We start from the raw sequence: 23,629 nt of genomic DNA, 5'->3' as shown, positions 1-23,629 counted from the left end.
GCTTCCGTCTCCTGACACGGCAGCTCTCAAGGATCCGGCGGATCGCAAGTTGGAGACGTGTCTGAAGTCCATTTTCGCTAATACGGGTGCATTGCTCAGACCTGCTGTGGCGTCGGTATGGGTGAGTAGTGCTATTGCTAAATGGGCTGAGAATTTAGCTAGTGACATGGATACTCTTGATAAAGATAATGTCCTTCTTACTCTCGGTTATATTAAGGACGCTGCGGATTACCTAAAGGACGCGGCAAGGGACGTCTGTCTCTTGGGATCAAGGACCAATGCCATGTCGATATCTGCCAGGAGGGCCTTGTGGATCCATCAATGGAATGCGGATGCCGACTCCAAGAGGTCTATGGAAGCTCTACCCTTTAAAGGTACTGTCTTGTTTGGGGACGGCCTGGCGGACCTAGTCTCGACTGCGGGTAAGTCCTCTTTTTTCCTTATGTTCCCACACAACAGAAAAAGGCACCACATCAACAAATGCAGTCCTTTTTCGTCACAATAAATACAGGCGTGGGAAAGGTTCGTCTTTCCTCGCCTCAAAGGGTAGAGGATGGGGAAGAAAACTTCCTGCAGCCTCAGGCGCACAGGACCAGAAGTCCTCCTCGGCTGCTACCAAGTCCACCGCATGACGCTGGGGCTACCCTGGGGGAGTCCGGACCGGTGGGGGGCCGTCTTCAGGTATTCAGCCAGGTCTGGATTCAATCAGACCTGGATCCTTGGGTGTTAGAAATCGTTTCTCAAGGATACAAACTGGAGTTTCAGGAGATGCCCCCTCACCGGTTCTTCATTTCGGCATTACTAGTGGTTCTTCCGGACAGGGAGGTGGTCCGGGCGGCGATTCAAAAATTGTGTCTACAGAAGGTCATTGTTCCCGTCCCTCCGTCCCAACGTGGGGAGGGGTTCTACTCGAGCCTCTCTGTGGTTCCGAAACCGGACGGTTCGGTCAGACCAATTCTAAATCTAAAATCCCTCAATCCATACTTGAAAGTCTTCAAGTTCAAGATGGAATCCCTTCGAGCGGTGATTGCCAGCCTGGAGGAGGGGATTTTATGGCGTCAGTTGACATAAAGGATGCCTACTTACATGTGCCGATATATCCTCCACATCAGGCTTTCCTCAGGTTTGCGATACAGGATTCTCATTACCAATTTCAGACGTTGCCGTTTGGGCTTTCCACGGCTCCGAGGATTTTCACCAAGGTCATGGCAGAAATGATGGTTCTTCTTCACAAACAAGGGGTTTCAATTATCCCGTACTTGGACGATCTCCTGATAAAGGCGAGGTCCAAGGAACGGTTGCTGAGAAGTGTAGAGTTGTCACTATCGGTTCTGCGACAGCACGGTTGGGTGCTCAATTTGCCGAAATCCCAGTTGATTCCGACCACTTGGCTTCCTTTTCTGGGCATGATTCTGGACACGGAGTTACAGAAGGTATTCCTTCCAGAAGAAAAGGCTCGGGAACTGCAGACGATAGTCAGAACTTCTGAAGCCGACGAGTGTGTCAATCCATTATTGTACTCGGGTTCTGGGGAAGATGGTTGCGGCGTACGAAGCCATTCCATTTGGCAGATTTCACGCCCGCGTGTTTCAGTGGGACTTGCTGAGCAAATGGTCCGGATCTCATATACACATTCATCGGAAGATAAGTCTATCTCCCAGAGCCAGAATTTCTCTCCTGTGGTGGCTCCAAGCTCATCACCTCCTGGGGGGACGCCGATTCGGTATCCAGGATTGGGTACTTCTGACGACAGATGCAAGTCTCCGGGGCTGGGTGACTGCGCCCCAGCCCCGGTGACTTGCATCTGACGACAGATGCAAGTTTCCGGGGCTGGGGCGCAGTCACCCAAGGAAGAAATTTCCAGGGAAAATGGTCGCCCCAGGAAGCCTGTCTCCACATAAATATTCTCGAGTTAAGAGCCATTTACAACGGCCTGCTCCAAGCAAGACGTCTTCTTCAGGATCGACCGGTCCTGGTACAGTCCGACAACATCACAGCGGTGGCCCATATAAACCGGCAAGGCGGAACGAGTAGCAGAGCGGCAATGGCGGAGGCCACAAAGATCCTTCGCTGGGCGGAACAACACGTCAGCGCACTGTCAGCAGTTTTCCTACCGGGGGTGGACAACTGGGAAGCGGATTTCCTCAGCAGACACGACCTCCATCCGGGAGAGTGGGCTCTGCACCAAGAGGTATTTGCAGAAGTGACAAGACGCTGGGGAATTCCGTTGATAGACATGATGGCGTCTCGGCTCAACAAGAAGCTCTCGAGGTATTGTTCCAGGTCAAGGGACCCACAAGCCACTGCAGTGGATGCCCTGGTGTCTCCGTGGGTCTTCCAGTCGGTGTATGTGTTCCCTCCACTTCCTCTCATTCCAAAGGTGCTGGGGATCATTCGTCGAGCAAGGGTTCAGGCGATTCACGTCGTTCCAGACTGGCCAAGAAGGGCCTGGTATCCGGATCTTCAGGACTTGCTGGTGGAAGATCCTTGGCCACTTCCTCTAAGAGAGGATCTGTTGTTGCAGGGTCCATGCGTGTTTCCAGACTTACCGCGGTTGCGTTTGACGGCATGGAGGTTGAGCGCCAGATCTTAGCTCGTAAGGGTATTCCCAGGGAAGTCATTCCAACTCTCATTAAGGCTAGGAAAGAGGTTACGGCGAAACACTATCACCGTATCTGGAGGAAGTATGTTTCCTGGTGTGAGCTTAAAAAGGCTCCTGCGGAGGATTTTCACTTGGGTCGTTTTCTCCACTTTTTACAGGCGGGCGTAGATGCAGGCCTGAAATTGGGTTCCATCAAAGTGCAAATTTCGGCTTTGTCTATTTTCTTTCAAAAAGAGTTAGCTGCCCTCCCAGAGGTTCAGACCTTTGTGAATGCATATCAATCCGCCGTTTGTACCTCCTGTAGCTCCATGGGACCTCGATGTCGTCTTACGGTTTCTCATGTCTTCCTGGTTTGAACCTTTGCGTAAGGTTGAGTTGAAATTTCTCACTTGGAAGGTCGTTATGCTTTTGGCGCTGGCATCTGCCAGGCGAGTGTCGGAATTGGCAGCTTTATCTCATAAGAGCCCGTACTTGATTTTTCATTCGGATAGGGCGGAATTGAGGACTCGTCAACAATTTCTACCGAAGGTGGTTTTTTCATTTCACATTAACCAACCTATTGTGGTTCCGGTAGCTACGGAAGAGGTGGCGATTCCAAAATCTCTGGATGTTGTAAGAGCGTTAAAAGTATATGTTTCTAGGACAGCTGTTACTAGGAAAACTGAAGCGTTGTTTGTTTTGTATGCGGCCAACAAGATTGGTCATCCCGCTTCAAAACAGACTATTGCACGCTGGATTTGTAGTACGATCCAGCAGGCTCATTCTTAGGTAGGACTGCCGGTGCCGAAATCGGTTAAAGCCCATTCTACCAGGAAAGTGGGCTCATCTTGGGCGGCTGCCCGAGGTGTCTCGGCGCTACAGCTTTGCCGAGCAGCTACTTGGTCGGGTTCGAACACTTTTGCTAAGTTCTATAAGTTTGATACCCTGGCCGATGAGGACCTGGCGTTTGCTCAGTCGGTGCTGCAGAGTCGTCCGCACTCTCCCGCCCGTTCTGGAGCTTTGGTATAATCCCCATGGTCCTTTTGGAGTCCCCAGCATCCTCTAGGACGTAAGAGGAAACAGGATTTTGGTACTCACCGTTAAATCCTTTTCTCCTAGTCAGTAGAGCAGTGATTTTCAACCTTTTTCGACTCGTGGCACACCTAACCAGACTTTAAAATTGCCAAGGCACGCTATCCGTCTCCACGGAGTGGGGTGTGGGGGGGGGGGGGTGTAGGGAACACATGCACTGGCCCCCACAGTTATCAAACACATTGGCCCCCACAGTATCAAGCCCATTGGACCCCACAGTTGTCAAACACATTGTACCCCACAGTTATCAAAAACATTGGCCCCCATAGTTATCAAAAACATTGGTCCCCATGGTATAAAACACATTGGCCCCCACGGTATAAAACACATTGGCCCCCACGGTATAAAACACATTGGCCCCCGCGGTATAAAACACATTGGCCCCCACGGAATAAAACACATTGGCCCCCACAGTATAAAACACATTGGCCCCCGCAGTATAACTCACATTGGCCCCCACGGAATAAAACACATTGGCCCCCAGAGTTATAAATCAAACACACTGGCCCCCACTGTAATTCCACACTGCCCGCCCCCCTCCCCCCACAGTGACTCCACACTGCCTCCCCCCTAGTAATTCCACACTGTCTCCTCCCCTGAAATTGTACACACTGCACTCACAATAATGCCAACCTGCAGTCCTGTTTACTCCGGGCAGGATGAGCAGACAGCAGAGCAGTCCGCAGGCAGCAGCTCACACTAGCAGGCGGGCGGGAATGTGACGTGGCGTGCATGACCTATGTGTCACAGCACGTCACCTAAGGTCACGGGACGGGCAGCGAAAAAGCTGAATACACTGGCTGAGCCCGACGGCAGATGGACCCAAGTATCTCTGACAGGAGAAGGGCGGCAGCGGAGCACTGTCAGCGGGCGCCGGAGCACTATGTAGGACATCTCTGGTGGGCGGCGGGCTGCGGCACAGCTGACAACCGCTGGCCCCCACGGTATAAAACACTGTGGCTGAGCCCGACGGCAGATGGACCCAAGTATCTCTGACAGGAGAAGGGCGGCAGCGGAGCACTGTCGGCGGGCGCCGGAGCACTATGTAGGACATCTCTGGTGGGCGGCGGGCTGCGGCACACCTGACAACCGCTGGCGGCACACTAGTGTGCCGCGGCACAGCGGTTGAAAAACGCTGCAGTAGAGGATGCTGGGCGCCCGTCCCAGTGCGAACTATTACTTGCAGTGTGTTTTCTTACTGGTTAAGTTAGTTTGTACACGAGTTGTGTATTGGTTTGTTGCAGCTGGTTGCTGGAGTTTTATGCATACTGTTATCTGGTTTGGCGTTATTCCGGTTGTACGGTATGTTTATGGTGTGGGCTGGTGGTTTGGTAGCCCTTAGTTAAAACAAAAATCTTTCCTTGTACTGTCCGTCTCTCCTGGGCACAGTTCCTATAACTGAGGTCTGGAGGAGGGGCATAGAGGGAGGAGCCAAGTCACACCCAGTTTTAAGTCTTTTTAGTGTGCCCAAGCTTCTGCTCATCCCGTCTATACCCCATGGTCCTTTTGGAGTCCCCAGCATCCTCTACGGACTAGGAGAAAAGGATTTAACGGTGAGTACCAAAATCCTGTTTTTACAGTTATTGTAGCCTGACATAAATTTGGAACGAATTACTGTGGGACTTCACTGCATACAGAAAATGTGTTTCTTTTTAGTCTGAGGCCCACTTGGTACTAAACATGCTAAATGCCCAGTATCTGAGTCTTCTGACTTAAGTATAAACAAAGCAATGGAGATACAGTACTTAAGCTGTGTACACACTGACCCTCATTCAGATGTGGGTGGAGTTTCTATCGCTGCTGCTTACATAGAAGCAGCAGCAATAGTACAAATATAGTAATGCAGCACGGGGCGTCACACCTCCTGCCTCATTACTGATCCGAACTGAGTACTATGACGCAAGAACAGATCTTCCCCGTCTCCATTGGCTGGCTGCATGACCCATGGGGTCGCGCAAGCCGGATGCCACAATACCTACCAAGAGGCCAGGAAATCTCCATTCTCTGCCGGAGATCCTGGCCTCTTCCCACCCCTGCAACGACAGTGACATGCGTCTGTTTGGAGAAACTGAGGCCGTCACCGCCCCCAAACAGCATCAGACTATCAATCACTAACAGTCTGATGGCATCCTTTGTCCACTGTTGCAGAACAGGTTCTCCACATGCGCAAGGTACCGATAATCGGTACTTTGCAGCACATAAAACAACTCCAACCACGTTTGAATAACCCCCACTATACAATGTAGCAAACATTGATGGTCGTCCCAATTTCTCTAATCCCAGGACACACTGTATAGAGCATACACACTATGGGGTAAATTTTCCTGAGATGGGAGTTCTATTTAAGATGGGATGTTGCCCATAGCAACCAATCAGTTACTACTTCTCATTTATCTAGCACCTTCTAGAACAGAGGTTCTCAAACTCGGTCCTCAGGGGCCCACACAGTGCATGTTTTGCAGGTCTCCTCACAGAATCGCAAGTGAAATAATTAGCTCCACCTGTGGACCTTTTAAAATGTGTCAGTGAGTAATTAATACACCTGTGCACCTGCTGGGTTACCTGCAAAACATGCACTGTGTGGGCCCCCGAGGACCGAGTTTGAGAACCTCTGTTCTAGAAGATAATACCTGGAATCTTTTGGTTGCTATGGGCAACATTCCATCTTAAATAGAACTCTTCTTAGTAACATAACATCTTAGTAAATTTACCCCTGTCCAGGGATTGTATGGGAGTGGCAGTATTCAAAGGAAAGATTGAGCCAATATATTGTGTGGTCGTGCGTACACACTAGACACTCCTTACACATGCAGCTCATCAGATGGGACAATGCAGTGAACTGGAGAAAATGACCGATTGGGTGTGCACACTATTAGATGGTCGTTCCGATTAGTCTTGTGATAATATATTGGATGATAGATCTTATATTGTGAACCCAGCTTTAACCTTTTCTTTATTTTCACAGTTTTTCCATAGTTCCAGAATATTTGCTCATTACTTTTTATACCTACAGGCCAACCTCTATTGAAAATCTGAGAAAACTGGATGGAGTATCAGAGGCAAAAGCCAATATGTTGGCTCCCCTCGTAATGACTGTGAAGGAGTTCTGCCTCGCTAACAGTTTGCAGGTACAGTTCTTGAATAGGTTGTGACCATCATCAGTACAGATGTATACTCTTGTGGACTCTCTTCGGGTCACCATTCTTCGGGCAGGTTACTATTCCCAATAGATGTCCACATGGATAATAGCTCAAGCAAATGTTGAACACGGGGAAAAAAAATAAACTTGTCGACTATATTTGTGTCGAGCTTTTGTACCTGTCGACCTTAAGCACTGTCAGCATTTTGTGACTGTCTACCTAATGCATGTCGAACATATAGTTTTTGCCTATTCACTGTCAACCAATATATTGTAGATATATCATATGGGTACCCACTGAATCGTTCAAATTTTAGTGCTGCTCTAGCAAGGGGACTGGAGTAACCCAACGGAAAGAGACGCCCCATCGTTGTGACTCGCATGCATTGTGAAATAATTATCTTTATTTATCACTAATCATGTGGACACAAGTAGCCGCTTTGTCCAATATTTAATTGTTGATCATTCTTCTATGTTCTGTTAATGGCTTTAAAGCATCGTCTCCCCTCATTCTGCCTGACTTTGAGGTCAATGAAAAATGAATGGTTCATAAACAGGTCTCATATGAATAAATACACAAATATGGAGCTACTTTTCAAATATAACAAATAAGCCAAATGCCATCCATTCCTGTGAGTACAGTCACTTCCTCCTTTAGAAGATGTAACCCCTGTGCGACAATGGCACAACTGTGTGTGAGGGAAAGGACACAGCTGCCAGGTAAAGATGTGTATCAGTAGTTCATAATCATTATTCCTGAAAGCTCATCTGTTGAAGAATGCATTATATACACGGTCGAGTCACATTATTATGACCACCTCCTACATTTGACGTCGGCAGCGCCTAGCCCATGATATATATACGTCATGTGTTGTGCGCTAGCTTGGTGGGTATATAAGGTTTGCAGTAGGCCGTCTGCACACACATCACTCGTAACCGTCATGGGTAAAAGGGGCGATTTATCAGAGTTGCAAAAAGGAATGATTATCGGCTTTCGGGCCAAGTATTTCTGAAACAGCGCAGTTTGTGAACTGTTCACTTGCTACTGTGGTGAAGGGGTATCGTGACTGGACAAATGACACCATTGTGAATAGCAGACATGGAAACTGTGCCATTGATGTGAGAGGTGAATGTCCGCTACAGAATGAAGGTGCATGAGTGCCAACCGACGCGCTACAGCAGAGCAGCTCACGTCAAAATAAACCTGGGGGTTACCAGACGTGTGTCTAAAGTGACGGTTCAGTCCGTCTAGCTGCTGTCTGTGCTGCACATGGCGGTTACTCTGGCTATTAGCTGGTGGTCATAACAATGTGACTCGACCGTGTATTATGCATACAGGTAAAACTGTCAGTCATATGCAGTAACCTTACAGTTATAGATAGCTAGTGCTTTACGTTATTTTGCTTATTTCAGGTGGATTCTTTTTCTACTTCTCGAACAAATTCACAAACTGATGTGGCTGTAACGAAAGGCCCTGCCTGCATGACCCTCCCAGAGTCTCAGCGCATCACCTACTCCCTGTTTCAGGAACAGCACTTATCTTTGGTGAGTTTGTCAGTCTCCTTTCTCAGTGATTATTTCCATGGAAGCGAGGTGCCAAACTTTACTTATAACCAGCTGCAGGGGTGGGGCATAGAGATGTTTCCAGCAGGAGGCAATCAAGCTACGTGCTGCACTGATAACCTGCCTTGTCAGTCCGTCAGTAGGTCTTTCAGAGCCGAAAGTGGGAGCCCCAGAGGAAGGACCACGGACATTGGTAACTTTAGAGCTGCAACCTCATCCCAAAAGGCAGCTATTTGGGGCATGTCCACCATGTATCTTGTCTTAATATGGCAAATTATCGCTTACAATTGTAGATTTATTTGATGCTTCCACCATATATTTGTAGCATGTTTATCCCAGCTTCCTATTAATCACCTTGCAACTTGCTTTCTCTTACGTCCTAGAGGAGGCTGGGGTCCATATTAGTACCAGGGGGTATAGACGGTCCACCAGGAGCCATTGGCACTTTAAGAGTTTAACAGTGTGGGCTGGCTCTTCCCTCTATGCCCATCCTACCAGACTCAGTTTAGAAAATGTGCCCGGAGGAGCCGGTCACAGCTAGGGGAGCTCTACAGAGCTTCTCTAGTAAAAGTTTATTTTAGAGTTTTTTTATTTTACAGGGAGGCTGCTGGCAACAGCCTCCCTGCATCGAGGGACTGAGGGGGGTAACAGTGTCCGCCCTGCGGGGTCTGAGCCACTGTCTCCGCTGACTGGACACTGAGCTCCAGAGGGGATACATCGCTCCCCCCCCTTCCCCGCAGGGGAACACTCACCCCAGCAGCATGCCGCCACCCCCTTGCAGAGCTGAAGTTGTGGCAAGTGAGTCACCGACCCCCCTAGCAAGCGGGGGATCGGTGTGAAGATGGCGGCATCAGGGTAGGAGCGCAGTATTAACTGCGCTCCGGGATGGCTCGGCGGTACTTGGGTGCGGCGCTGTGATGGGCGCCCTGAGCCGGCGCCTTAACCCTACACTGACCAGAAAGCCTGTCGGGGTCTGCGGATCTCAGCCAGCACAAAATCCTCAGGCCAGTATAATCTTGGAAGAGCGCGCCATTAATGGGACGGAGCTTCTCCAGAGCGGACCCAGCAGCGTTCAGCGCCATTTTGCGGCTTGCAGACACGCTGCCAGTGGAAGAACAGTCCCTCCAGAACAACTCCAGCTATCTGTACGGTACCAGGGGGTTGTAGAAGGGAGGGGGGGCTGTGTAAAGACTGTGTCACCTATTAAGGGACACAGTCAGCGCTGGTTTAGGGTCTCCCTATACCTGTAATAGCGCTGTGTGTGGGTTGGCTCCAATCTCTGTGTCTCTCTGCCATTCTTGGGGGGGAAACTATGTCTGCCCTGTACCCTGTGTGTATGTGGGGTGTGCAAGCAAACATGTCTAGAGACTCTGTCTCATATGATGCAGAGGATTTATCTTCTCAGGAAGATCCCATCCCATGTAATCAGGATTGCACTATTGTAGCGCAGATCCCAGCTAGAGAACCGGAGTGGTTAGCCTCTCTTAGGGGGGCTATTTCTCAGGTTTCTGAAAGGGTTGCAAGGACTGAGCATGCAACTCAGGTATTGCAATCCTCTATAGCAGTATGGTCTGATACTGCTCCCCCGGGGCCCCCTGCGGTACATTCTCACAAACGTGCTCTTGCCCAAATTATGCAGGATGACACTGATACCGATTCTGATACAGCAGGCGGTGATGGGGAGGTGTCGAGGGGGACGGCATCACTTGCTAAGGGGGTGCAGTTGATGATTGAGGCAATGCGGGATGTGTTGCATATTTCTGACACACCTCTTGAGCAGGTTGAGGAGGCTTTTTTCACGGACAGTAAGAGGGCCCCTCTCACCTTCCCAGCATCTAAGGAATGAAAAAGCCTGGGAATACCCGAAGAAAAAATTCCAGATCCCTAAAAGGGTCCTGGTTGCTCTTCTCTTCCCGGAAGACGACAGAAAAAAATGGGAGTCTGTGCCTATACTTGACGCCTCTGTCTCCAGGCTGTCAAAACAGGTGGTTTTACCAGTCCCGGGATCTACCGCGTTGAAGGACACAGCAGATCGTAAGGTGGATGCTACGCTCAAATCCATATACACGGCTTCAGGGGCTATACTACGGTCTACTATTGCCTGTGCATGGATTTCTAAAGCTATAGCCAAGTGGTCAATCACTCTGCAGGAGGACTTGACTACGATGGATAAAGGTGACGTTGATTTGTTTTTACGTAACATACAGGATTCTGCAGGGTTCCTTGTAGAATCCATGAAGGATCTGGGTTCCATGGCTGCGGGGATCTCCTCCATGTCCGTCTCGGCTCGCAGGGGTCTCTGGCTGTGACAGTGGTCTGCGGACGCGGAATCCAGGAAAAGTGTGAAGGGCCTAGCCTATACAGGTCAGGCTCTGTTTGGGGAGGCACTAAATGCGTGGATTGCTACGGCTACCGCGGGTAAGTCTCCTTTTCTCCCCTCAGCTGCACCGGCTACGAAGAAGCCTTTTACTCCCACCACGTCACAGTCCTTTCGGCCCGCGAGGCCTAGAAAGAACAAGCCTTCTCACACCTTTTTCAGAGGTGGTCGTGCTAAAGCCAAAAAGCCTGCTTCTGGAGCCTCAAAGTCCTCAGCATGATGGTGGACCGCACAGCCTGGTGGAAGGTTAGGTGGGAGCAAGACTCCGGCATTTCAGCCACGTCTGGGTGTCGTCTGGCCTGGACTCTTGGATACAAGATATAGTGTCCAGGGGGTACAGGCTGGAGTTTCAAACTCTCCCACCTCACCGTTTCTTCAAATCGAAAATTGGTAGTGTCCGAGGTCATTGTTCCAGTTCCGCCTCATCGGTGGAACAAAGGTTACTATTCGAACCTTTGTGTGGTACCGAAGCCAGATGGTTCGGTAAGGCCAATTCTGAACTTGAAATCTTTGAACCCTTATCTCAGGGACTTCAAATTCAAGTTGGAGTCTCTGAGAGCAGTCATCTCAGGACTGATGGAGGGGGAGTTCCTGGTGTCCCTGGACATCAAAGCTGCGTACCTCCACATTCCCATTTGGTCGCTGCATCAGGCCTATCTCAGGTTTGCACTGTGAGACGATCACTATCAGTTTCAGGCACTGCCGTTCGGTCTCTCCACAGCACCGAGGGTCTTCACCAAGGTGATGGCAGAGATGATGGTTCTCCGCAAGCAGGGGGTGAACATAATTCCGTATCTGGACGATCTGCTGATCAAGGCATCGTCCAGAGAGAAGTTGTTAAGATCCATTATCTCACGACACGTCTGCTCAAGGAACACGGTTGGATCCTAAACCTTCCAAAGTCTCATCTGGAGCCAACAAGGAGGCTGTCTTTCATGGGGATGATCCTCGACATGTAGGTGCAGAGGGTGTTTCTACCGGTGGGGAAAGCGTTGGTGATTCAAACAATGGTCCGGGATGTCTTGACGCCGGCCCGGGTATTGTTTCATCAGTGCATCCACCTTCTGGGAAAGATGGTTGGCTCCTACGAAGCTCTGCAGTACGGAAGGTTTAATGCTCGGTCCTTTCAACTGGATCTCTTGGACCAGTGGTCGGGATCTCACCTACATATGCACCAGAGGATACGTCTGTCGCTGAAAGCAAGGATTTCACTCCTCTAGTGGCTGCAACTACCTCACCTTCTGGAGGGCCAAAGGTTCAGAATTCAGGACTGGATCCTTCTAACCATGGATGCAAGTCTAAGAGGTTGGTGAGCAGTCGCTCAAGGGGAAACCTTCCAAGGAAGGTGGTCAAGTCAGGAATCCCTTCCGATAAACATCCTAGAGCTAAGAGCCGTATACAACGGCCTTCTTCAAGCAGCACACCTTCTGCAGAATCGGGCTGTTCAGGTGCAGTCGGACAACGTGACCACAGTGGCCTACATAAACCGACAAGGCGGAACGAAGAGCAGGGCTGCAATGTCAGAGGTGACAAGAATCTTCCTCTGGGCAGAAAGGCACGCGGTGGCGATGTCAGCAATCTTCATTCCGGGAGTAGACAACTGGGAAGCGGACTTCCTCAGCAAACACGATCTCCATCCAGGAGACTGGGGCCTCTACCCGGAGGTGTTCGAGGAGGTAACCGGTTGGTGGGGGGTTCCTCACATAGACATGATGGCCTCCCACCTCAACAAGAAGCTGGGGAGGTACTGTTCCAAGTCGAGAGACCCGCAGGCAGTGGCGGTGGATGCACTGGTAACATCGTGGGTGTTCACGTCAGTGTATGTGCTCCCTCCACTTCCTCTAATTCCAAAAGTTCTTCAACTTATAAAAAGAACAAAGGTTCTGGCATTCCTCATTGCTCCGGACTGGCCAAAGAGGGCTTGGTACGCACATCTGCTGGATCTACTGCTGGAAGATCCAAGGCCCCTACCTCTTCGAGAGGATCTTCTACTGCAGGGGCCGTTTGCTTATCAAGACTTACCACGGCTAGGTTTGACAGCATAGCGGTTGAGCGCCAGATCTTAGCTCGGAAGGGTATTCCGAGCGAGGTTATTCCTACCCAGATACAGGCTAGGAAGGGGGTAACGTCTAAACATTACCATCGAATTTGGAAAAAATTTGTGTCTTGGTGTGAATCCAAGAAATTTCCTGCGGTGGAGTTTCAACTTGGACGTTTGCACCTTTTCCTGCAAGCAGGTGTGGATATGGGCCTGAGATTGGGCTCCATCAAGGTCCAGATCTCAGCTTTATCCATTTTCTTCCAAAAACAATTGGCTGTCCTCCCTGAGGTTCAGACCTTTTTGAAAGAGGTTCTGCACATCCAGCCTCCCTTTGTGGCGCCAACGGCACCCTGGGATCTTGATGTGGTATTGCAGTACCTGCAATCGGATTGGTTTGAGCCTCTACAGGAGGCTGAAATCGAATTTCTCACAAGGAAGGCGGTCACTTTGTTTGCCTTAGCTTATGCTCGACGCATGTCGGAATTGGGGGCTTTGTCCTGTAAAAGTCCCTATCTGGTCTTCCATGAACATAGGGCGGAACTCAGGACTCGTCCTCAGTTCCTTCCTAAGGTTGTGTCAGCTTTTCATATTAACCAACCTATTGTGGTGCCAGTGGCTACTGACTCCTCAATTGCTTCAAAGGCCTTGGATGTTGTGAGGGCTTTGAAGATTTATGTGAAGAGGACGGCTCGTCATAGAAAATCTGACTCTCTGTTTGTCGTCTATGATCCCAAGAAAATTGTGTGTCCTGCTTCTAAGCGGTCGATTTCACGCTGGATCAGGTTCACCATCCAGCATGCATATTCTACGGCAGGATTGCCGTGTTCAAAATCTGCTAAGGCCCACTCGTAAGGTGGGCTCTTCCTGGGCGGTTGATCGTGGTGTCTTGGCTATGCAGCTTTGCCGAGCAGCTACTTGGTCTGGGTCGAACACATTTGCTAAGTTTTACAAGTTCGATACTTTGACCTCTGATGACCTCAAGTTTGGTGAAGCAGTTTTGCAGGAGCCTCCACGCTCTTCCTCCCGTTCTGGGAGCTTTGGTACATCCCCATGGTACTAATATGGACCCCAGCATCCTCTAGAACATAAGAGAAAATAGGATTTTAATTACCTATAGGTAAATCCTTTTCTCGTAGTCCGTAGAGGATGCTGGGCTCCTGCCCAGCTCTTCGTTTTCCTGCTGTGGTTATTTAGTTCAGTACTGCCTGGTACCTAGGTAAGTTCTGCGTTTTTTACTGTTTCAGTACTGTTTCAGCTGTTGAGTTTTCCGGCATGTTGGCCGGATTTGTTTTGTTGCGTGAGCTGGTATGAATCTCGCCACTATCTATGTATTTCCTTCTCTCGAAGTATGTCGTCTCCTCGGGCACAGTTTCTAGACTGAGTCTGGTAGGAGGGGAATAGAGGGAGGAGCCAGCCCACACTGTTAAACTCTTAAAGTGCCAATGGCTCCTGGTGGACCCGTCTGTACCCCATGGTACTAATATGGACCCCAGCATCCTCTACGGACTACGAGAAAAGTATTTACCGGTAGGTAATTAAAATCCTATTATACTTAGCGTAAGCTACCAACATTGCTCAAAGGTGAAAATCTGCAGTAAACTGTAATAAACACTAAATTACTTTCTTTAATTGTCAAACTTGCACTAAAAAAGTAAAATCTAAACGGTTGCCATGATCTATTACACATATGCTCCTTTGATCATCATTGGTAAATAATCTATGAAGGTTTAGAATGTGGACAACAGCTCCATTGTAGAGAAAGTTTGAATAGTCCATTATGTGTATTGGGTAAGGTGCAAGAAGTTTGTTTCTGATGTATAGTGCACATTGTGTTCAATAGTTTCAAAACTACAAATCGGCCAGCCAGTCAGCCAATAGGGTGTCACACTTTGGGCCTGTAAAATCTGTTTATGCACCAAGCAATGGTGCTTCATAGTGATTCATCACTCACCTTTCCTGCAGGACAGGTTTTCCAGTTGTATGCTGCATTGTGAAGTTTTGACATGGGTGCCGCCATCTTGCTCTCAGTCAGCTGACCTTGATCCCTCCAGTCCAAGTCCAGGTTTACTGTACATGACTGCTGCTGCCAGTCAGCAGCCAGGGCTTCCTATTTAAAGCCATCCAAGTGCATAATCTATTACCAATTCATCTTCTGTGTTTCCTGCATGTATACCTGTACAAGCATTACCCAGAATGTAGGCTCCACAGTATCCTGTAGGTTACTGTGTAACACCTTCAGCAGGTCTGCTAATTAATGCTAGTCTGTTACTAATCGGCCTCAGCCATCAGCGATTTAAAGTTTGCTGCTAAAGTAACCACCTGCTGGCTAGCTAGTCCAAGTTGCTTAATGCAAGCTCCTATTCAGCAAAGCACATCTACCTCCTTTTGCTCTCCAACTCTGCATTCAGCCTTAGCTGTCTTGCTGGTATTAACCCTTTGTTGCAACAAGCCCTGTTTATTCTGTTCCTGTATCCAAGTATCTCTATAGTAATAGGCACATCTTCCATCTCTAGTTCTGCATTAGCACACGTCTGTCATTCCTGTGGGCAGTACAGAGACTCAGCATTACAAATAGTTAGTGTGCAGCTACTACACCTTCCGCTCTCACCAACTACTCCTGTGTGTAGTGACTACATATTCCTGCACCCTCAAACTTCTGAGCTACCTGTGTGCACCAACAGACTTCTAGCTCCCACATCCGTCTTCTTACCTATGTACAGCTACAGCCACACCTCATCAACTATTTCTGTGCACACTACAAGCATCTCTACAGCCACAGCTATCTGCTTTTTCTGTGAGTAATCCAACAGATTCTGCTTATCCATTATTACTGCATGCAGAGTACAAGTCTTCATCCACTGCTGCTGTCACGGTCCGCTTCAGTCCAGTTAGTGTCTGCTTGGTGTACTACTACTATTCAGCCAGCTTCCATTTGCCAATCTCTGCCAGAGTAATCTACAGTATACTGCATCCCAGTGGCAGACTCTCATTATCTGAGCCTATAGACTATGTTCTATCTCTCCCTGGTTTGATAATTCCTCAGTTCGGTTTCATCATCTGCCTGCACTACAGCATCCTGATTTTGGCACCTCATCACTGTATGCTATTTTACCTCAAATGTTTTTGTTTTTCTTGGGACACTTAAGTATCACCTAAGGATCGCATTTGCCTGCCTCGCTGGTAATGAGTGACTATAGCTGTGTTATATACAGCACTGTGCAAAAGTTTTAGGCGTATGGAAAAAATGCTGCAAAGTAAGAATGCTTTCAAAAATTCAAGTATTAATAGTTTATTTTTATCAATGTACAAAATGCAAAGTGAATGAACAGAAGAGAGATTCAAATCAATATTTGGTGTGACCACCCTTTGCCTTCAAAACAGCATCAATTCTTCTAGGCACACTTGCACACAGTTTTGAAGGAACTCTGCAGGGAGGGTGTTCCAAACGGCATCCTGACATGGAGAGAAATGCTGGCTCTGGGATCCCTAACGCCGGAATCACAGTCGACCTCTTCCGAAGACTCCTTATTGGTAAGCCTTGGGGGGAAAGAGATATTAGGTTTAGGCTGCTAGGAGAGGGTTAGGGTTAGGCTGCGGGGAGCTGGTGTTAGGGTTGGGCTGCATGGAATGGTGGGTTAGGTTTAGGCTGCGGGAAGGGGGAGAGGGGGGGTTAGGTTTAGACACCACCAGGGAGGGTTAGGGTTAGGCTGCAGGGGGGAGGCGGGTTAGAGTTAGCAGCCCCAAACTTGCAAGGAACCTCCACCATGCTTCACTTGTTGCCTGCAGACAGTCATTATTGTACCGCTATCCAGCCTTTCGGCGAACAAACTGCCTTCTGTTACAGCCAAATATTAAAACTTTTGACTCCTCAGTCCAAAACTTTTACTGCCATTTTTCTGCCCCCCAGTTCCTATGTCTTCATGCATAGTTAAGTTGCTTGGCCTTGTTTCCACATCAAAGGTATAGCTTTTTGGCCGCAATTCTACCATGAAGACCACTTCTGGCCAGACTTCTCCAAACAGTAGATGAGTGTACCTGGGTCCCACTGGTTTTTGCTAGTTCTGAGCTGATGGCACTACTGGACATCAGCCGATTTCAAAGAGAAGTAAGCATGATGTGTCTTTCATCTGATGCACATGTTTTCTTGGCCGACCACTGCGTCTATGTCCTCAAGGTTGCCCATTTCTTTGTGCTTCAATGCTGAGAAATACAGACATGTACTTATCCATCATGCAGTACCATCAGGGAGGTCTGATTGGCTCCAAATTTATCCTGCAGCAGGACAGTGACCCCAAACATACAGCCAATGTAATTAATCTTCAGCGGAAAGAAGAACAAGGAGTCCTGGAAGTGATGATATGGCCCCCACAGAGCCCTGATCTCAACATCATTGAGTCTGTCTGAGATTACATGAATAGACAGAAGGATTTGAGCAAGCCTACATCCACAGGAGATCTGTGGTTAGTTCTCAAAGAGGGGTGTTTGAAACATCCTCCCTGAAGAGTTCCTTTAAAAACTGTGCAAGTGTATCTAGAAGAATTGATACTGCTTTGAAGACTGGTCACACTACATACTGATTTTTATTTAGATTTCTCTTCTCTTTGCATTTTATTAATTGATAAAAGAAACTATTAACACTGTTTTTTAAAGCATTCTTACTTTGCAGCATTTGTACAACACCTGCCTAAAACTTTTGCACCGCACTGTATATTTCTCTAACGTCCTAGTGGATGCTGGGAACTCCGTAAGGACCATGGGGAATAGCGGGCTCCGAAGGAGGCTGGGCACTCTAGAAAGATCTTAGACTACCTGGTGTGCACTGGCTCCTCCCACTATGACCCTCCTCCAAGCCTCAGTTAGATTTCGTGCCCGGCCGAGGTTGGATGCACACTAGGGGCTCTCCTGAGCTCTTAGAAAGTTATAGTCTTAGAATTTGTTCTTTTCAGTGAGACCTGCTGGCAACAGGCTCACTGCAGCGAGGGACTAAGGGGAGAAGAAGCGAACTCGCCTGCTTGCAGCCGGATTGGGCTTCTTAGGCTACTGGACACCATTAGCTCCAGAGGGATCGACCGCAGGCCCAGCCTTGATGTTCGGTCCCGGAGCCGCGCCGCCGTCCCCCTTACAGAGCCAGAAGCAAGAAGATGGTCCGGAAAATCGGCGGCATGAAGACTCAGTCTTCACCAAGGTAGCGCACAGCACTGCAGCTGTGCGCCATTGCTCCTCTCACACACTTCATACTCCGGTCACTGAGGGTGCAGGGCGCTGGGGGGGGGCGCCCTGAGGCAGCAATAAAAACACCTTGGCTGGCAAAAATACCTCAATATATAGCCCCAGGGGCTATATATGAGGTAAATACCCCTGCCAGAAGTCCATAAAAAACGGGAGAATAGGCCGCGAAAAAGGGGCGGAGCCTATCTCCTCAGCACACTGACGCCATTTTCCCTCACAGCTCCGTTGGAGGGAAGCTCCCTGGCTCTCCCCTGCAGTCTACAAGGGTTAAAAAAAGAGAGAGGGGGCACTAAATTTAGGCGCAGTATACATTATATATATATATATAGATATAAAGCTATAGGGGACATAACTCAGTTAGTCCCTGCAGTATATAGCGCTCTGGTGTGTGCTGGCATACTCTCACTCTGTCCCCCCAAAGGGCTTTTGTGGGTCCTGTCCTCGTTTAGAGCATTCCCTGTGTGTCTGCGGTGTGTTGGTACGGCTGTGTCGACATGTTGAATGAGGAGGCTTATATGGTGACGGAACAGAGGCCGATATATGTGATGTCGCCCCCTGTGGGGCCGACACCAGAGTGGATAGAGAGGTAAAAGGTATTAATCGACAGTGTCAACTCCTTACATAAAAGGGTGGATGACGTAACAGCTGTGGGACAGCCGGCTTCGCAGCCCGCGCCTGCCCAGGCGTCTCAAAGGCCATCAGGGGCTCAAAAACGCCCGCTCTCTCAGATGGCAGACACAGATGTCGACACGGAGTCTGACTCCAGTGTCGACAAGGTGGAGACATATACACAATCCAATCCGTGACTTGATCCCGGCAATAAAAAATGTGTTATACATTTCTGACTTTAACCTCTATAAATGGGTTTTAGGTTTGGGGAGAAAAAACAGGCAGTGTTTTGTTCCCCCATCAGATGAATAAATGAAGTGTGTGAAAAGCGTGGGTTCCCCCGTTAAGAAACTGGTAATTTATAAAAAGTTACTGATGGCGTACCCTTTCCCGCCAGGAGGATAAGTTACGCTGGGAGATATCCCCTAGGGTGGATAAGGCGCTCACACGTTTGTCAAAAAAGGTGGCACTGCCGTCTTAGGATACGGCCACTTTAATAGGTACCTGTTGATAAAAAAAACAGGAGGCTATCCTGAAGTCTGTATTTACACACTCAGGTACTAGACTGAGACCTGCAGATAGTGCTGCTGCAGCGTGGTTGGTGAGACTGTCAAACAGGGATAATAGTTGGCAAACATAAAAACATATTAAAGACGTTGTCTTATATATGGGGGATGCACAGAGGGATATTTTGCCGGCTGGCATCCAAAATAAATGTAATGTCCATTCTGTCAAGTCCTTTCGGCTTCAGAAAAGCAAGCGGGTCAAATGGCGCTTCCTTTCTGTACAGAGACAAGGGTAGAAGGAAAAAGCTGCACCAGTCAGCCTGTTCCCAGAATCAAGATTCTTCCCCCGCCTCCTGTGAGTACACACCATGACGCGGGTGCTCCACAGGTGTAGCCAGGTACGGTGGGGGGCCGCCTCAAAAATTTCAGCAATTAGTGGGCTCGCTCACAGGTGGATCCCTGTTTCTTCCAAGTAGTATTTCAGGGGTACAAGCTGGAATTAGAGATGTCTCCCCCCAGCCGTTTCCTAAAATATGCCTTGCTGACAACTCCCTCAAGCAGGGAGGCTGTGCTAGAGGCAATTAATAAGCGGTATTCCCAGCAGGTAATACTCAAGGTGCCCCTACTTCAACAAGGACGGGGTTACTATTCCACACGGGTTGGGGTACCGAAACCGCATGGTTCGGTGTGACCCATTTTATATTTAAAATCCTTGAACATAAAAAAATTCAAGTTCAAGATGGAATCGCTCAGGGCGGTTATTGCAAGCCTGGACGAGGGGGATTACATGGTATCCCGGGACATCAAGGATGCTTACCTGCATGTCCCCATTTACCATCCTCGCCAGGAGTACCTCAGATTTGTGGTACAGGATTACCATTACCAAGTCCAGACACTGCCGTTTGGACTGTACATGGCACCGAGGGTGTTTTATCAAGGTAATGGCCGAAATGATGATACTCCTTCAAAAAAAAAAAAAAAAAAGGGAGTTGTAATTATCCCGTAATTGGACAATCTCGTTATAAGGGCGAGGTCCAAGGAGCAGTTGGTAGTCGGGGTAGCACTATTTTGGAAAGTGCTACAACAGCATAGGTGGATTCTAAACAGTCCAAAGTCACAGCTGGTTCCTATGACACGTCTACTGTTCCTGGGGATGGTTCTGGACATAAACCAGAAATAGTGTTTCTCCCGGAGGAGAAAGCCAAGGAGTTGTCATCTCTAGTCAGAGACCTCCTGAAGCCAAAATAGGTAGCGGTGCATCATTGCACGCGAGTCCTGGGAAAAATGGTAGCTTCTTACGAAGCAATCCCATTAGGCAGGTTCCATACAAGAACTTTTCAGAGGGACCTGTTGGACAAGTGGTCCGGATCGCATCTTCCGATGCATAGGCTGATAACCCTGTCTCCAAGAACCTGGGTATCTCTACTGTGGTGGCTGCAGAGTGCCCATCTTCAAGAGGGCCGCAGGTTCGGCATACAGGACTAGGTCCTAGTGACCATGGATTCCAGCCTTTGAGGCTGGGGGGCAGTCACATAGGGAAGAAACTTCCAGGGACTTTGGTCAAGTCAGGTTATTTCCCTACACATAAATATTCTGGATCTGAGGGCCATTTACAATGCCCTGAGGCCAGCAAGGCCTCTGCTTCAAAACCAGCCGGTACTGATCCAATCAGACAACATCACGGCAGTCGCCCATGTAATCAACAGGGCGGCACAAAAAGCAGGATGGCGATGGCAGAAGCCACAAGGATTCTCCGATAGGCGGAAAATCATGTGTTAGCACTGTCAGCAGTGTTCATTCCCGGAGTGGACAACTGGGAAGCAGATCTTCTCAACAGACACGACCTCCACCCGGGAGAATGGGGACTTCCTCCAGAAGTCTTCCAATAGGATTGTACACCATTGGGAAAGGCCACAGGTGGACATGAGGGCGTCCCGCCTTAACAAAAAGCTATAAAAGATATTGCTCCAGGTCAAGGGACCCTCAGGCGATAGCTATGGACGCTCTGGTAACACCGTGGGTGTACCAGTCGGTTTAGGTGTTCTCCCCTCTGCCTCTCATACCAAAGGTACTGAGAATAATAAGAAGGCGAGGAGTAAGAACGATACTCGTGGATGGCCAAGAAGAGCTTGGTACCCAGAACTTCAAGAATTTATATCAGAGGACCAATGGCCTCTGCCACTCAGTCAGGACCTGCGGCAGCAGGGGCCCTGTCTGTTCCAAGACTTACCGCGGCTGCGTTTGACGGCATGGCGGTTGACCGCCGGATCCTGAAGGAAAAGGGTATTCCGGAGGAAGTAATTCCTACGCTTACTAAAGCCAGGAAAGAGGTTACAGCAACTCATTATCACCGCATATGGCGAAAATATGTTGCATGGTGTGAGGCCGAAAGGGCCCCAACAGAGGAATTTCAACTAGGTCGATTTCTGCATTTCCTGCAAGCAGGAGTGACTATGGGCCTTAAATTGGGTTCCATTAAGGTACAGATCTCGGCTCTGTCGATTTTCTTTCAAAAAAAGAACTAGCTTCAGTACCTGAAGTTCAGACATTTATAAAAGGAGTGCTGCATAGTCAGCCCCCGTTTGTGCCTCCTGTGGCACCTTGGGATCTCAACGTGGTGTTGAGTTTTCTTAAAATCACTTTGGTTTGAACCACTAAAAACCGTGGATCTGAAATATCTCACATGGAAGGTGGTTATGTTATTTGCCTTGGCTTCTGCCAGGCGAGTATCAGAATTGGCGGCTTTGTCTTGTAAAAGCCCTTATTTGATTTTCCATATGGATAGGGCAGAATTGAGGACTCGTCCCCAGTTTCTCCCTAAGGTGGTGTCAGCGTTTCACCTGAACCAGCCTATTGTGGTGCCTGCGGCTACTAAGGATTTGGAGGACTCCAAGTTGCTAGACGTTGTCAGGGCCCTGAAAATATATGTTTCCAGGACGGCTGGAGTCAGAAAATCTGACTCGCTGTTTATCCTATATGCACCCAACAAGCTGGGTGCTCCTGCTTCTAAGCAGACTATTGCTCGTTGGATTTGTAGTACAATTCAGCTTGCACATACTGTGGCAGGCCTGCCACAGCCAAAATCTGTCAATGCCCATTCCACAAGGAAGGTGGGCTCATCTTGGGCGGCTGCCCGAGGGGTCTCGGCTTTACAACTTTGCCGAGCAGCTACTTGGTCAGGGGCAAACACGTTTGCAAAATTCTACAAATTTGATACCCTGGCTGAGGAGGACCTGGAGTTCTCTCATTCGGTGCTGCAGAGTCATCCGCACTCTCCCGCCCGTTTGGGAGCTTTGGTATAATCCCCATGGTCCTTACGGAGTTCCCAGCATCCACTAGGACGTTAGAGAAAATAAGAATTTACTCACCAGTAATTCTATTTCTCGTAGTCCGTAGTGGATGCTGGGCGCCCATCCCAAGTGCGGTTTATCTGCATTACTTGTACATAGTTATTGTTAACTAAATCGGGTTATTGTTGAGCCATCTGTTGAGAGGCTCTATTGTTTCATACTGTTAACTGTGTTTCATATCACGAGTTGTACGGTGTGATTGGTGTGGCTGGTATGAGTCTTACCCGGGATTCAATATCCTTCCTTATTGTGTACGCTCGTCCGGGCACAGTACCTAACTGAGGCTTGGAGGAGGGTCATAGTGGGAGGAGCCAGTGCACACCAGGTAGTCTAAGATCTTTCTAGAGTGCCCAGCCTCCTTCGGAGCCCGCTATTCCCCATGGTCCTTACGGAGTTCCCAGCATCCACTACGGACTACGAGAAATAGAATTACCGGTGAGTAAATTCTTATTTTTCCTGTACACAATAAATATGCTTCCTATGTAACAGAACTTACATAAACCTCCAAGTTTTCTGGTACTTTTGCCCATCACAATTTCAACAACTTGTCACCAGGGGAACCCAGCTCACAGTGGCATTGGCATCACTGCCGAACAGTGTTGTAAGAACAGGTGATACTGCATTTAATACAGAAAGGGACTGTCTGCAAACCACCATTGAATACACTATATTGTGGCAAGTAGTTTGTATGCTTTCTTGCTGTGTCACCTGCAGCAGGATGAGAGTTCAAGGGGGAAGAAGAAAGTGATCAGGGATCACGGGAGACTGCCAAAGTGAAGTGGGGGCTCTGTGTAGCGCAGTGCGAACTAGGGATACTGTGTAGTGCAATGTGAACTGTTGGCAGAGTGTAGCATAATGTGACTTGTGTCTGTGGGCCCTACTGTGGAGCATAATATGAACAAATGCTGTGGAGTGAGGTGTCTATCTAGAACCATTTGGGTCCTTCAAAATGTTTCTGTGGGGCATATAAACCCATGATATGTTGCCAGGTGGGCAGCCCTGTCCTAAACTAATTTTCATGCTTCACTGTTCACTGATACCATAATCTGAGAGGAATACAATAAAAATGAAAATGCAGAAACCATTAAAATTTAAATCCCCCCCCCCCCCTCCGAAAAAAATAAATAAAAATCACCATATGT

General features: G+C 48.7%; 1 protein-coding gene across 5 annotated transcripts in view; it reads left to right on the top strand.

The window, feature by feature from the left end:
• The window catches only part of WRN (WRN RecQ like helicase), a 294,980-nt gene that overhangs the window by 233,951 nt on the left and 37,400 nt on the right, over positions 1–23,629 (top strand). For all 5 annotated transcript variants that reach the window (XM_063920020.1, XM_063920018.1, XM_063920019.1 and 2 more), the window contains exons 30-31: positions 6,687–6,801; positions 8,226–8,357. In XM_063920020.1, coding sequence (XP_063776090.1) covers positions 6,687–6,801; positions 8,226–8,357 — 247 coding nt within the window. The remainder of the gene's footprint in view (positions 1–6,686; positions 6,802–8,225; positions 8,358–23,629) is intronic.

This window comes from Pseudophryne corroboree, chromosome 1, assembly GCF_028390025.1.
Source record: "Pseudophryne corroboree isolate aPseCor3 chromosome 1, aPseCor3.hap2, whole genome shotgun sequence".
Classification (NCBI taxonomy): domain Eukaryota; kingdom Metazoa; phylum Chordata; class Amphibia; order Anura; family Myobatrachidae; genus Pseudophryne; species Pseudophryne corroboree.
The sequence above is the reverse complement of the archived record's forward strand: the minus strand, read 5'-3'. Positions and strand labels throughout refer to the sequence as shown.